Source organism: Mustela nigripes, chromosome 15, assembly GCF_022355385.1.
Source record: "Mustela nigripes isolate SB6536 chromosome 15, MUSNIG.SB6536, whole genome shotgun sequence".
NCBI classification, from domain to species: Eukaryota; Metazoa; Chordata; class Mammalia; order Carnivora; family Mustelidae; genus Mustela; species Mustela nigripes.
This window is the reverse complement of record NC_081571.1, coordinates 25,754,140-25,769,870: the sequence shown is the minus strand read 5'-3', so window position 1 is coordinate 25,769,870 and position 15,731 is coordinate 25,754,140. Positions and strand designations below refer to the sequence as shown.

Here is a 15,731-nt window from a genome sequence, read left to right as displayed (position 1 = left end):
GCTTTGTTTTGATGAAAAAGCCCTTTGAATATTATTTTTCAGCAGGAGTAAAAGGGTTTAAGTACTATAATGTTTTCTTGTTTAATTTATATAGTGCACTTTTATTATTTATTTATTTATTTATATTTCAATTAGTCAACATATAATATATCATCAGTTTCAGATGTAGTGTTCAACAATTCATCAGTTGTGCATAACACCCAGTGCTTATCACATCATGTGTGAAATTGCTTTTAAAAATGAGAATATTTCTGGTTCGAAATAGCAAACTGACCACACACCTTTACCTGCTTCCTTCCCCCAAACCCCTCCAAAAGTTACAGAAAGAAAAAATAAAAAGCACATGTGGGGGTGAAATCCTGCAATACTGAGATGATAAAGTAGAAAAACTATGGAGTGAAGTGAACAGTTGATTCAGGTTTGAGGATAAAAAGTAAATGACGAAGGATTGAACAAAGTTGATAAAACCACAGCTTTGAATACACACAGGAAAGGGCTCTGGTGGAAGTGGGAGTCTTAGCCTCCAAGCTCAAAGTAGCAGTTATAGAGAGTAAGGCAGCAATCAGGAGAATTTTTTTTAAAAAGTGCTGTCTGCCAGTAGCTCTCAAACGAGCATGCATCAAAATGAGCTGGAGGGCTTGTTAAAAACACAGGTCACAGATTGCTAGGTGCAACCCCCAATTTTTTGAGTAGTGCCCAAGAATTTATATTTCCAACATGTTTCTAGGCAATGCTGATGTTGCTGCTCTGGCCACTATATTTTGAGAACATTGGTCCATGAAACATTTGGACCAGTCCCCCACCTCAGTCCATGCCAGCCTATAAGAATCAGGAAAATGCACATTCCTCGGTATGAATGAATTAGAAAAAGATGCCCCTTTGGATACAGGTACCCCTGATTTGGTATGCAGAATTTATGCTGAAGCCCTGTGCTTTTGTGAAGTGTACAAGCTATACAAATACATGTCTGACCCCACCCCAACTTTTGTGTATTCACACACACACACACACACAGTACCTACAGCTTTCTGCTGAGTCTATAAGAGAAGCAGAGCAGAAAAGCAGGTAAATCTATAAATTAGGTAAGTTAGGTAAATTAGATAAATCTATAGACTTCTGTAACAGATTTGAAGAAAAAATGATATAGGAAAGATAATTCTCCTTAAGACGAAAATGCATCAAATTACTGTGCTGTGAGGTTATGTTGCCCTAACTTTGGTATTTTTTGGATAACCTCAGTTAATATCCATCGCCAAAAGAAAGATCAGATTAAAAAACAATAACAAAACATTTTCAAAACCAGAAGGTCCAGTGGAAAGTGTTCATAGGTCCAAGTGGGATAAATGAATGTGGATACATCTTGATGAAAAATTTAGAATTCCAAATGTAGTGAGAAAATCATAAAAGCTTCCAGCAAGAAAAAAGTAAGCTATTTACAGTGGAGTAAGATCCAGATCAGCATCACTGTTTTTAGCAGGAGTACTGATATCTGATAACCTAGAATTCTATGTCTAACCTACATGTCAAACCGGAGGGTAAAATGAAACAATTCTCAGACATCTAAGACTCAGAAGGTCTATCTCTTGACTATCCTTTTTGAAATAAAATTACTAGGGAATATGATTTAGCAAAGTAAAAAACAAAACCAAGAAGGGAGAAATTATGAGATCTAAGAATTAAACAGGAGTGCAGAGAGAAAAAACTGGGAAAAATTGTAGGATACAACAGGTCTAGAAAATAGTTGTTCCAGAAAAGAAATTCATAGTTACATAAAGAATGTCTTAAATAACACAGTGGTTTCTTTTAACAACTCTGTAACCTCATCTAAAGGTGGGGATTCAATAGTAACGTTTAAGGTAAATCAAATTTATGGTGATAACTGCAAGAGTTGAATTCTTGTGTCATCGAGTAGTATTAACAAAGAAAACTATTCTCTTTCTTGGGCTTTTGAAGAATTAAGTGTACCATACATGATTACAAGAGGCAGCCTTTATTTTCTTTACATTTTGTGTATAAATATAGGACATTTATTAGAACTACACTGACAAATATCCAGAGTAGGTACTATAATAAGTAAATACATATTGGTTATTAAAAATTAACTTTCAGGGGCACCTGGGTGGCTCAGTTAAGTGGCCAGCTCTGATTTTGTCTTAGGTCATGATCACAGTGTCCTGGGAATAAGTCTCATGTGGGGAGGGGTCTGTGCCTAGTGGGGAGTCTGTTTAAGGATTCCCCTTCTGTCGCTCTCCCTTGGCTCTCCCCCCTGCCATGCTCCCTCTCTCACTATAATAAATGAAACTAACCTATGTTAGATGCTATAAAGAATACAAAGAAGCACAGAACGTAATCCCTTTCCTCAAGGAGCTTGAGGTGTCAGGAAGATAAAAAGATAAGTAACAAAGGTGGAAGAAAAAAAATACCAAATACATGATACAGACAATAAGCATTATCAAAGAAGATTTTGTTTAGGAGTTGAACTGGCCCTTAGAGAATGAAAAGGATTTTATCAGAGAAGAGGGGCACAGTGAATTTTATTGATTAGGGTAGGGAGTGGGACAGTTAGTGTGTCATGTGCCTAAATGTCTAGAGTCAATAAAATTCCAGTTAGGAACACAGGGCATGTAGTAGACCATCCAGGAGTGGAGGAATCTTATTTGGGAGAGAGAAGATACACCAAAAAATTGAGAGGTCAGGGTTGTATTTTGGAGAATGCCAAACTTTGAAACAGGACTTTCCCTTTCAAGCAATGGAGAATCTTACAACTTTTCAAACTGGACAGGGCGCCTGGGTGGCTAAGTCCCCTTGGGCCTCCAAATCTTGATTTTAGCTCTGGTTATGATCTCAGGGTTTGTGAGAGCAAGCCCCACTTCATGCTCTGCACTGGGCACGAAGACTGATCTGTCCCTCTCCCTTTGCCCCTCACCCCACCTCTCCTTCCCTCTCTAAAAAACAAACAACCCACCCCTCCAAATAAAACTGAACATTAAGTGATTGGTATAAAGTGGTGATTTTTTTTTAAAGATTTTATTTATTTGACCGAGAGAGAGATCACAAGTAGACAGAGAGGCAGGCAGAAAGAGAGGGAAGCAGGCTCCCTGCTGAGCAGAGAGCCCGATGCAGGACTGGATCCCAGGACCCTGAGATCATGACCTGAGCCGAAGGCAGCGGCTTAACCCACTGAGCCACCCAGGCACCCTAAAGTGGTGATTTAATGGGTAAATCTGGTTGACCTGTCCTGGATGGTTGAAGAGAACAAAACAAGAAGCAGACTGAGGGGGTGCCTGTGTGGCTTACAAACCTTAGGATCCTGGGGTTAACCCCTGTGTGGGGCTTTCTGCTCAGTGGGGATTCTTAGTCTCCCTCTCACTCTGCCTCTGTGTTCTCTTACTGTCTCTCAAATAAATAAATACAGTCTTTAAAAAAAAAGGAAGCAGGCAGAGGTTGTAATTGTAGTAGTCCCAATATAACATGGTAACAGTGGTGACAATGATTATTTAAAGGGGGGGTCTGGTAGGGAGTAGGGTGGTGGGGGGAGGGTGGTACTTGGCTGGCTCAGTTGGTTAAGTATCTGACTCTGATTTCAGCTCAGGTCATGATCTTGGTGTCCTGAGATCAAGGCGCCCCGCCTATCCACTAGAACTCATGTCGGTCTTTTAATAGAATTTTAAGATTCATTCATTCAACAGGTGATTGAGAGCTATTACGTGCCAAGTACTAATTATGGATGTAGTTCTAGGTTGGGTTTGTTTTTTTCTTTACCATCCTTGTTGGCTTTAGTTTTTTGACTATGTGGAACAAGAAGTGGCACATATATCTTCCAGGCCAACCACCTGATTCTGTAGTTTTACTGGAACACAGCAACACTCATTCAGTTATGTTTTGTCTGTGGTTGCTTTTATGCTGTAAGGCAGAGTTGAGAAATAGCAACAGAACCTTATAGCCCATAGGCCTAAGATAATCACTATCCAACCCTTGAAGAAAAGAGTTTTCTGATTCCTGATGTGTAACGTTAACATGTTTCCCAGAATCTTACACTCAGGTAAGTGTCATAACCTTCCATGTCCTTTCTATGCTGCTCCTCACCCCTATTACTTGCTTTTTGGTTTATCTTTCTTATATTTCTTTTGATGAAAATAAGCAAATATATGTATGCTGTCTTATTTTGCCTTTTGTTATACCAAAGATAGCATACCATAAGTATCTTACACTACTTTTTGCACTTACCACTTCCTGGAAATCTCGGCATACCAGTTCATAGAGCTCTTTCTCATTCTTTATTACAGCTTCATGGTACTGCATTGTATATGTGCTGCAGTTTATTCAGCTTGGACTTCTAGGTAGTTTCCAATATTTACAGTTTCAAATAGTGTTGCACCTTGTACATGTGTTTTTACATTATTGAAATTATGTCTTCAGGGTACACACCTAGAAATGAGAGTGCTGGCTTAAAGAGTAAATGTGTATGTGTGTGTGCGTGTGTGTGTGTGTGTGATATTGCCAAATTCTTGTCCATAAAGGTCATACCATTTTCTGTTCTCATTAGCAGTGTATGAATGTACCAATTTCTTCACAAGGGTTGCTCATTTAATTTTATAAAGTGATGACATTAAAATATTCTTGCCATCTTTCATCAGCATCATTTCAAAAAAGAAAGGCCATTTTATAAGGGAGAAAGAATATAAAATAAAGGTTTAGAACAGCTCTTTTAGTTAAAATTGAATAAATATATCTTTCTTATTGTGACAGTTTTCGTTTTGCTGAAGACAAATGCATCTCTACCCTGTAATCAGAGGAAGCTTTTTGAAATGCAAATCTATCATGTCTCTCCTAACTGGAAATTCTTCAGGGCTTTCCACATCTCCTCAGATCTTAACATGGCTGTACTATGGCCTATAAGTACATGTAAGGTCTCAGCCCTCTATCTCCAGCTACTTTAGCTTTGTTTTAGTTCTTTCAGTATACCAAGGGTCTTTGCATGTGCTGCTTCCCTGAACACCATTAAAGAAACAGATGAGTCAAAAACAAACAAAAAACCCCAAATTCTTCTCCTGGCTCTACCTTAACTTGTTATGTGACCTTATGCAAGTTATTTAGCCCATTAATTCTTCAGTTAAGATGAGCTGTAGGCTCTTTTAGTTTTAAATTGTGAATTTACCTGAAGTCATTTTGATGCGAAGGTTAATAGAACTCAGCACATACACCCTATGGTTTTTGGTTTTTTTTGTCTTAAGATTTTATTTATTTATTTGACAGAGATCTCAGGTAGTCAGAGAAGCAGGCAGAGAAAGAGGAGGAAGCAGGCTCCCTGCTGAGCAGAGAGCCCTAGGAGGGGCTCAGTCCAGGATCCTGGGGTCATGGGATCATGACCCAGGCCAAAGGCAGAGGCTTTAACCCACTGAGCCACCCAGGCATCCTATGGCTTTTAACTATAATTTGACTTTAAGTATATAATACATACTTGTTTCTCATTCTTACTCTTTACTTAAATTTTAATTATTTTTAAAAATTAGTTGATGAGTTGATGCTATATGAGTAAAGTAAGGTTTGAGTTTGAAGAGTGGTTATAAAGTTCATGAATTATCTCTGCTTCTGAGGTCTTATGTCTTGGATTCTGTTTTTGCCACTGTTTTTAGCACTTGAATCACAGTGTGATGAGAGATCATTTTATATCCTTTTAAGGAGTTACTGGAGTAAATTTTTTTTTTTTTTAAGATTTTATTTATTTATTTGAGAGAGAGAGAGAAACAGAGTAAGAGAGCATGAGAGGGGAGGTCAGAGGGAGGGGAGGTCAGAGGGAGAAGCAGACTCCCCATGGAGCTGGGAGCCTGATGTGGGACTTGATCCCAGGACTCCGGGATCATGACCTGAGCTGAAGGCAGTCACTCAACCAACTGAGCCACCCAGGTGCCCTGGAGTAAATCTTTTTTGAGAGCAGGAGGAAGGGGGAAGACCTGATAGAGAAGTTGGCCTGGAGTTCATTTCATACTATTCTATTATCCTGATCAGTTGCCCTGTTTAATTGATAATTCTTTGTATTTTTGTAAAATTGACTTTCAGAAAATGGGTAGCAGACATCAGGTAAAAAGGTTGAAGAAAGACTAAATAGGTAATTAAGAATTTGTGATTTTAGGAAAGGTGTATGTTGATTTCTGGAAAATGTTAAAATTAAGTATTGTGGACCATTAAATAGTCTGGTCTATTTAAAGATGTTTTGTGCCCTTAACTTTGTACATTAGTTCCTTTTATTTATTTATTTTTTTAAAAGATTTTATTTATTTGACAGACAAAGATCACAAGTAGACAGAGTAGCAGGCAGAGAGAGAGAGTGGGGGAAGCAGGCTCCCTGCTGAGCAGAGAGCTGGATGAGGGACTCGATCCCAGGACCCTGAGATCATGACCTGAGCTGAAGGCAGAGGCTTAACCCACTGAGCCACCCAGGCATCCCCATTAGTTCCTTTTAATTTAGAATTTATTTCTTGGAAATCATGTTATAAATGGATAATCTGATTTCCAGCCCAGCCCAAAATAGCTTTTTAAAAACATTTTACTTTAGGATTATGTTAAGATTCATCCATTAGTAAGCACTTTTAAAATTCTGTATATATTTATTCACAACTAAGAGCACCAGGTTATCTTCCCTTACTTGCATCTGGGCTGGATTGACATGTAAATACTAAAAAAATTTGGGTGTTGGGAAGTAGTAAAGATTCTGCTAGGCAATAGTAAATTAATATGTTGAGATATATAATAGATTACATATCAGGTTCATTCATTAGGGGTCCAAAATTACAGAACCAAAAACAGTTGCTTTAGATACAAGTCATAAATTAAATGTTTCTCAGTTGGGATATGAAGTTTTAGATTATAATAGTTTATATCCCTCAAGTGAGTGACTAATCTTTAAATACCAGCATCTATAAATTTATACCTCAAATCTACTTTCAGTATTTTGAATGCAGAATATAGTCAAAACTCCTTGATGAAGTAGTGTGTCCAGTTTCTTTAATTTTTTTGTATATATATTATGTATAGCACATATATTTTCATACATTCTTTTGATAAAATAGTTACTTAATTCTTATTTTCTCAGAAAAGGTCATTTCTGAGTTTAGAACCAGTCATTAGGATCCTAGAGAGCTATTTTCCATACCTTAAAAATGTTCTCATCTTTTGTTCCTTTGAAGGGCTTTAAAGTGGAACAGAAGATCAGTTAAATCTTTTATAAACATGTTAAAAACAGTGGGCATAGTTTTTTGAGAGGGATGACTTTGTACTATCACTTTTAAGTAAAAGGAGTAAAATTCTCAAGTATTCTCAAGAGGTTTTCTGGGAAAAGAAGACAGAGAAAATTCTGAGTATGTAATTTACCATAACGTGCAATGCTAACAAAGGAAAATAACTTTAGTACACTCAACTACTTAACTACACTGTCCGTGTAGTTAAGCTTTACCCAGGATTTTAAAGTTCAAGAGAATACTAGTATTTGTAATTTGTTAGCTATTACTTTGTGAAAAATCTTACAAAACTTTTGATTCATCTTTCTGTTGACAAGAGGGCAACAAAAATGTCTCCGGTAATCATAGTAACAACAAATATCTAATAACTGTTTTGCTTGTACTTTAAAGTAATAGCCATACTTTGAGATCTTGCTCACAGATCTTTAAGCCAGGGAAACTGAGAGAAATCTCTGTTACAAATTCTCAGCCCCTTTTTTCTACATCATTAAGTTGTTACTTTTTGAAAGTGCTAGGTTTATTTGTTTTCTAAAGAGGGATATCAAATAAAGGTATACTATAGGGCCAATTGAAGACATTAAGGATTTATTTTGCTTTTGGTTTTATCTAAAGGAGACCATGACTACTTAAATAAAATTCCCCCTCCCCCATTATTTTATTGAAAATGGATTACTGATCTAACAAATGACTATGATTTGTCTGAAATCATTGTAGCCCAAACCTAGAGAACAGCAAAAATCAAGTTTAAATTAAGAGTAATTGCCCATGGCAACCCTGTTGGGACCCCTCTCACTCTTGAGAGCTTCTTCTGTATCTTCACTTAATAAACTTATATTACTTTTAAAAATTTACTTAAAAAAAAAAGTTGTGTTCAAGACTTGAAAGATTAGATGTAAAAATCAAAATACATTGAATGCTGAATTTATTTATGTCATTTTTCTCAAATAAAAAGCATTCTTTTTTAGTTAACTTTGGAGAACTGCTTAAATTTGGAAGAAAATACATGTTAGAAAATGAAAAAGTTTTAGTGTAGTTGGTACTTAATATCTACTAAATTATAGCTCAAATCAATACCTTTTCTGTGTTTAAGAAAATGAAAATGTAGTTGTACTGAATTATTTGGCCCTGTAGTTTTGCTGCTTTTTACATAAGGAACTGTTTTTACTTTATAAATTATTTTGTTATACATTAACATTTTGCCTAAGTGGAAATATTTTCAGCTGTTCAATATTTGACTATAAATGGTAAAAAGAGAAAAGGGTGTGTGTAAACCTGGCGATTCACAGACCTGTACCCCTGGGGCAAATAATACATTATATGTCAATAAAAATGTTTAAAATTAACAAAAAAATAAAAATAAATTAAAAAAAAAAGAGAGAAGGGAAGTGTAATATTCATTGATCACTTTCTAAGCACCAAGTCTTGTATTTCACTATCTTACTCTCTGTGGTATTTCTGACTTAAGGTGCATATACAGGTTACTTATATACAAAATATACCTTTAAAATGTACCTCCAAGTAGTATTTTTTTTAAATGTACCTAGCAAAACAGCATTTTGTTAGCTTCTTCCCTCTCAATTTTGGTGGCATATATTATTTTGGGATTGAGTGCTGTTATATCTAGAAAATAGATCAAAATAATAATTTTAAAGCCTACATACTACATGGTTAGGTAGCACATGGTTCTTATGAATTGTCTACAAAGACAAAAGCCTGAATATTATCTGTAACTGCTTGAGATCCCCACTATTTGCGTGTTGTTATTCTAGAAAAGAGATTTTAAGCTGTCTTTTTCAAAAGATCCTCCAAAACCACTGATTATTTCAAATTATTCTCCTTTCTCATTTATGTTATAGTTCAAAAAACATGATTAGTAGTTTCAATTCAGATTGACATAGAAATTAGATATATGTTGAATAAAAATATTAAGTACACAAAACATTTATTTTGTGATAAATCATTTAAAATTGCTAAGAAATTAAACAGTACACATGGTCATCACATGATTTAAGTCAGAGTCACTTTTAGACTTTGAACAAGCCTTTTAGGGATTTTTTTTTAATGAAGAGGAAGGTACAGGTCAAAATGGCTCAGAAAAATAAAATGGTATGTATACAAGAATAGAATACATTTTAATGCTTAACACTTTGAATACAATTTTTATACTAATAACTTTAAAATGTCCACGTGTTTATTTTCTTTCAGAGGTGGAGAAATAGTTGTCCAAGAAAACACTTCTCACAGTTGAAGGAACTTAGAGATTCTCAGTGTAGTCCCAGTGATTTCATTTCTGGCAGTTTATATTGTAGATTCACTGTCAAATATCTTACTTTTTAAGGTCTGTAGGTTATGTTGAATAAAGTTCTCTGTGTTGTGAACCTCAGAGAATCTCAAGTCACTTCTCCTAGCAGACCAGTTTTTCATTTTTATTGAATTCTGAATCGTTTCCGACGTGAAGTAATAAACTATAGGGTCAAAGCAACAGTTTGAAACAGCAATGCAGAGAGTGATTGGGTACATGGTCCTCACTGCTGCCACCGCTGAGCAATTTACAAATGTTTGTGTTCTCATAAGAGAATATAAAATAAGGTTGATATTGTAAGGCACAAAACAGAAGCAGAATATGACCAAATGTACAAAAATCATTCTTAAAACTTTAGTTTTGTTTATTTTGCTTCTACTTAATGTAACAGGTTTATTTAAAGTTCTAAGTACCACACTAGAACAAGTTACATTTAAAATTAGAGGAATAAAAAATCCAACTATTTCAATGAAAATTACAATCCTTGAGAGATACGTTTTCCATGTGGCTTCTGGAAATTTTTCAAAGCAAAAATGAGAGTGGGTGGATGGAAAAAAAACTGCTGGTGCACTTCCTCCTATCACAGTTAGCCATACAGCAATGCACACGAGTTTTGCATTTCGTTTGGTTCTTAAAGTCTTTGACTTAAATGGGTGGACAATTGCCAGAAACCGATCCACACTAATACAGGTTAAGAACAGAATGCTTCCATACATGTTGGTATAAAACAGCATCACTGAAATTTTACAAAGTACATCTCCAAATGGCCAGTTCTGTGTTGCAAAGTAAAAAATTCTAAAGGGTAAAGTAAAAACGAAAAGCAAATCTGACATTGCCAAGTTAATCATGTATGTTGTGGTTTCGTTTCGTACTTTGAGGGTGCAGATGAAAATGTATATGGCAACACAGTTGGATATTAACCCAAGCACGAACACCATGCTAAACATGCACCCATACAAAGTGTACTTAAAGGAGTCATCATAGGAGCAATTGGAGCTGTTATTGCTTACCATTATAAAGGCACGTCCAATTTACAGAATTGAAGTCCTTTGGTCAGCTACAGTCTTCTTTGGTATTCAGATTGTGATCACTTTATAACCTCCAAAGTATGTGCAAATTCTTTGTATCTTTAGATGGTTTTATAAATATTTCCTTTTTCTTTGAAATCTCAGTAAGAAACATGAAATTCCTTGCTGTAAAGTTTCCACTTGGTTCTTCAACAGGAAGATATTCTCATTTTCTAATCCAGAAAATCCATGAATCCAGGGTTTAGGTAACCGACGAACAACTTTTGAGAAAAATGTAGTCAGTGAAGCCAACCTGTTGATTATGAATTTAAAGAAAAGCTGTGTTCTGAGATGGGAATAAATCTACTCATCTGGTAAACTTGTATTTCAGTAGTCAAGATGAATATTCCCAAAATTAAAGTTTCTTTACACTCCAGAATATTTAAGATGAAGGTAGCAGTCTTTTTTTGCTTTCAGTGCAGAGTTTCAGAGATTTAAACATTGCCAGTTTGGTCTCACTTCTTGCTCCTTTTACATGAAGGTTTCCTTGTTAGTATTTCTGCAGTGGATTCCAGATGCTGGTAAGCAGAAGAGTCTTTAAAAGTTTCCGAAATAAATTCCTAAGCGTGTTAGCTCTTGCTGAATTGAAGCCTTTTCCTCCGTTGCCAGATGTATTGTGAGATGGGCTTTCTCTGAAGTGGAAAAGAAAGGCTTGCTAGATTTGTAGTATGACATCACAGGAAGAAGAGGCTGGGCTTGGACAAAGAAAGGTTTCAGCCCCGTTTGTTTACTGTGCCTTTAATCTGATAATGTGTCTTCTGGGAGTATACCTAGGAGGCTTGCAAATGGTCACTGGCTCTGGAGCTTAAGCCTCTGCCCTTTAACTCTTTTTATGCAGAATTGCTTCTGGGATTTTGGCCACCTTTTTTCCTTTTACTTCTTTCTATTTGGGAATAAGAAATCAGTATTAAGCCTATTTTCTCTTATTTGATTGCTTTTGTGTTTGGAATATGACTTTTTAAATTTCTTTTTTAAAAGAAATAAAATGTGTATAGTGTTTATAAATTTAAATTGTGACATCTTAATATAGCATTGAAAAAAAACTGTTTAATGACTTATGAAAAAGAGAAATTTAATCTTTAGGCGTAAAAGATATTTGACTGACTGGTGGTGATTTTGCTTCTGGCTTCTGTTTGCCATAATTGCTCCTCAAGAATTAATTGGTATAATTGTGAATGGCTCCAATCCTGCATCTCTTCTGTTTTTGATAAGCAGTTTTCTAACATTCTTTCCTCTTTCCTTGAAAATTGAGTTAATATTTTAGAGCACATTTGACTTTTAAATAACTCACTTTCACCAAAGAATAAATTCAGGACTCTGCCTGCCTCTCTGCGTACTTGTGATCTCTGTCTGTCAAATAAATAAATAAAATCTTTAAAAAAAAAAAAAGAATAAATTCAAGAATGTTCATTTCTTTTGTTTGGCGTAGTATTTATCTTACTTACGCACAGAACTAAATTGCATCTTTTTAAACAAACTATTTTTTTCCCTAAATCGATTGAAATAAGTTTTGGAGAATAAAAGTTATACTACTTGGCTAAATTTTAGGATCATTATTTTATTTTCATTACCGCCTGTCTTTTACCCTGTTAATGTGACATTAACTGTGTATGGCTCAGATTTTGTCTTCATTTAAAAGCTCCTATGAGTTGTTTCTGAATATATTTATATCTAAGGGATACTCATTTTTTTAAAGTCCAAAGAACTTGGAAGAATAAAGTATGTTCAGGATGGAGGTAATTGAATATGGATGTTATTTCCTCGAGGACTGAAGATACCACAACTTCTGGACACATACATGTTTTTCTTGCTCTAAACTACCATTTTTCAGAAAAGGATAGATCCAATTACTGTTCACTGTTGCTATTCTCTAGTTTCATTCAGTTTGGGCCAAAACTCTGTCTTTTGAAGTATCTGTTAGGAAGATTTAGGGAATTGAAGAGTGATTTGTTTTTTCTTCCTAAATTACCTAATTTAAAAGTAATATGTTGCAGTGATATGGTTTATGCTGATTTTATACCTTTTTAATTATAAAACTAAGTTCAGCAACTTCTGTTGTTTGTTGATGAATCCTGCCTGAATTATACTGTGTTCTTTTTTATTGTTTTGACTGGGAAATTTATAGTCAAGTGACACCAAAAAATGAGTATTATTTATAACCAATAAACTTAAACGTTAAGGGCTGAATTCTTTGTGTATTGCACTGGTGTGCAAAAGCGGTAGTGTTCATATTAGAAGGCAGGTGAATAATAATGAAATAAGAAGTAGTTAATAAGCTTGTATTCTTACTGAGAAGAAATTTCTATTATAGTTTCTTAGTAATCTATTAAATTGATAAGGTTTTGGGTCATCATTAAATAATAAGTAGTCATGTGCCCTGACCTTGTTTACTTCTGCTTTCATTTTGACTATGGCATTGTCTCAAACAAAGAATTAAAATGTATTAATTCTACATTGGAATATTCTTCTATATATTGATGTTGTTATTCACTGGACTAGATATTCATTTCTGGTTTTTCATGTTTGAATTATTGCTGCTTTTAGAACACTATTTGTTGAATTAAGCTTTTTGTTATTATCAGTATATTAGTATATGTTTGTATTTCTAATTCTTATACAGTGTTTGACCCTTAGTGGTACTCATATGTTTGCTGATGAATGAATCACGATCATAAACTTTACTTTTGAACACTGTTTCTCTTAAGGAAAAGAACAGTAACAGAGCAGCCATCTGCTTCAGGGAAGATTATTAAATGCTGGATTTTTCAAGATATTTCATTTGACTTCTAATTAAGGAACCAAAGTGAAATTAGATACCTTGAAAATTCCTTAGATTAAGATTTGAAAAATACATAGTAACTGCTTATAAAGTGAGTTAAATAAATAGAGGGAATGGAGTATACTTAATAGGTGCTTCGTATTTGATAGCCTTAGACCAAACTGTTATTTTAATATGAGATTTGTACACTTCTGAAAGGTAAGTCTGTGAATCAACTTAATTCTTTTTTTTTTTTTTTTTAGATTTTATTTATTTATTTGACAGAGAAAGATCACAAGTAGGCATAGAAGCAGGCAGAGAGAGAGAGAGAGAGGAGGAAGCAGGCTCCCCGCTGAGCAAAGAGCCAGATGCAGGACTCGATCCCAGGACCCTGAGATCATGACCCGAGCCGAAGGCAGAGGTCTAACCCACTGAGCTACCCAGGTGCCCCTGTGAATCAACTTAATTCTTGAGTGGAACTTAAGAGAGGCTGAAAAAACATATGCCACTGAGTTGAAATTTAGTTATTCTCACTATGTGAGTCTTCACTTTTCAAATTTTAATTTTATCATCAAGAAGCCAGGTTAAGGGGTGCCTGGGTGGCTCAAGTGGGTTAGAGCCTCTGCCTTCGGCTCAGGTCATGATCTCAGGGTCCTGGGATCGAGCCCCGCATCGGGCTCTCTGCTCAGCGGGGAGCCTGCTTCCCTCTCCTCTCTCTCCCTCTCTCCCTCTCTCTCTTTCTCTCCCTCTTTTTCTGCCTGCCTCTCTGCCTACTTGTGATTTCTGTCAAATAAATAAATAAAATCTAAGAAAAAAAACCCACTATTAAAAAAAAAAAAAGAAGCCAAGTAAATAGCCAGCTAGCCTCTAAAGTGGATGTTTTATTCACTACCAATGATAGTATAAAACATTTAGTTGTGGAACTCCTTTTTTATCATGTTGAGAGAGAGTATTCTTGTAGTTAAGTATTAGAAGTTAAAAGATTGGACAACTTGTGAGTTCTTGACAGAATTTCTGCTACAGCTATGAAACTGAGGAGGCAAGAATCTGACTTTTTTATGCCTGATTCAAAATAGGCTTATAATAGTTTGTTGGATGAATAAATAAATCTTTAATGGATACCCACTATAAACAAATAATGTGTAGAGAGGCTCCTCAGCCACTCTTACTGTCTTTTCATTTTCATAGTGGTTATTTTCTAACCTTGATAGCAGTATCATTTTTATCTTGCCCTATTTTTATTCTCACTGCCACCTTTCTGGGCTAACCCTGTCACTCTTATCTCTATGGTTGTTATAATGCCTTATCTTGTCTTCTTATTCCCTGTCTCACCCTTGTCCATTTTCCCCCTGGTAGCCTGTCACTGATCAACTCATGAATGAATCAACTATTTATTCATTTATACCCTTCTTGCTTCCAAAAAGCATATAAAGCAGATGATAATTTTAAAATTGTCACAACTGATGGAACTAATAAACAATTACCTTAGTGTTTTATTACATGTAAATGATACCTAAACTTTAAAAGTTTAAAAAGAAAATATAGAACAGTTAAAAAATTTAAATGTGAGAAATTTTTCTATGTATTAGTCATTTTCATTCTAAAAAGTATTCATTTTGAACACAATAAATGTTTGCAAAAGGCAAAAAAATCTTAAAACACAAATTCATAACACATTAGTAAAAGAATAAAAGCCAAGTGTTATGCAGGGAGCGAGATGGGTGGGAAGGGGGCCAAGATGTGAAATAATGATGTTAGAAAAATCTAGCCTACGGGAAGCTACTGCATTTGAAGCAAGGCAGAAAAGGAAAACTTGGTGGATTACATTGCCTTCATTTAATGAAAGAAAACATTACGCAGTGTCGAGGGAGAAACTTTGGTTTGTTTTATCTCAGAACTACATTGTGAGTCTTTACATGTGAACCATTAAATGACTATAGGAGGTTGTTTCCTAGTGGCAGAACATACATTTCTCATTGGCCCCCAATATAAGAAGAGTACTCAGTGTCAGATTATGGTTCTGAGAAACATGTTGGTAGATTAATATAGTCCATATATATGTGGTGATTTTGGTTTAATGCCGAGGAAAGTTTAATAGTCTAGTGCAAGGGATCTCCACCTAAAGACCTTGACATTTATAAAATGTTTATTCATTCTGCTTTGATGAGATTCTGTGACTAAAAAGAGGTAAGAGACCATGGATCTAAAGAATTGAAGGGTTAGCAAGTCCTGAAGTCTGCTTCTCTGAAATACCTGGAAATCTCTGAAATATTTTGGAAGCTTTTCTTTGTAGATAGACAAGAAGGAAAAAGACTTTGCCTAGTGCAGGTTCTTTATGAATGAAGTACAGCATTGTGTATGTAGGC

General features: G+C 35.2%; 2 protein-coding genes across 2 annotated transcripts in view; one reads left to right on the top strand and one right to left on the bottom strand.

The window, feature by feature from the left end:
- Positions 1–15,731, top strand: part of RB1 (RB transcriptional corepressor 1) — a 159,891-nt gene that overhangs the window by 86,554 nt on the left and 57,606 nt on the right. The gene's annotated exons all lie outside the window — the stretch shown is intronic.
- On the bottom strand, positions 9,164–11,273 carry LPAR6 (lysophosphatidic acid receptor 6). Its single transcript, XM_059378322.1, has one exon. It carries the CDS (start codon positions 10,551–10,553, stop codon positions 9,537–9,539), a length of 1,017 nt encoding a protein of 338 aa, XP_059234305.1. The 5' UTR covers positions 10,554–11,273; the 3' UTR covers positions 9,164–9,536.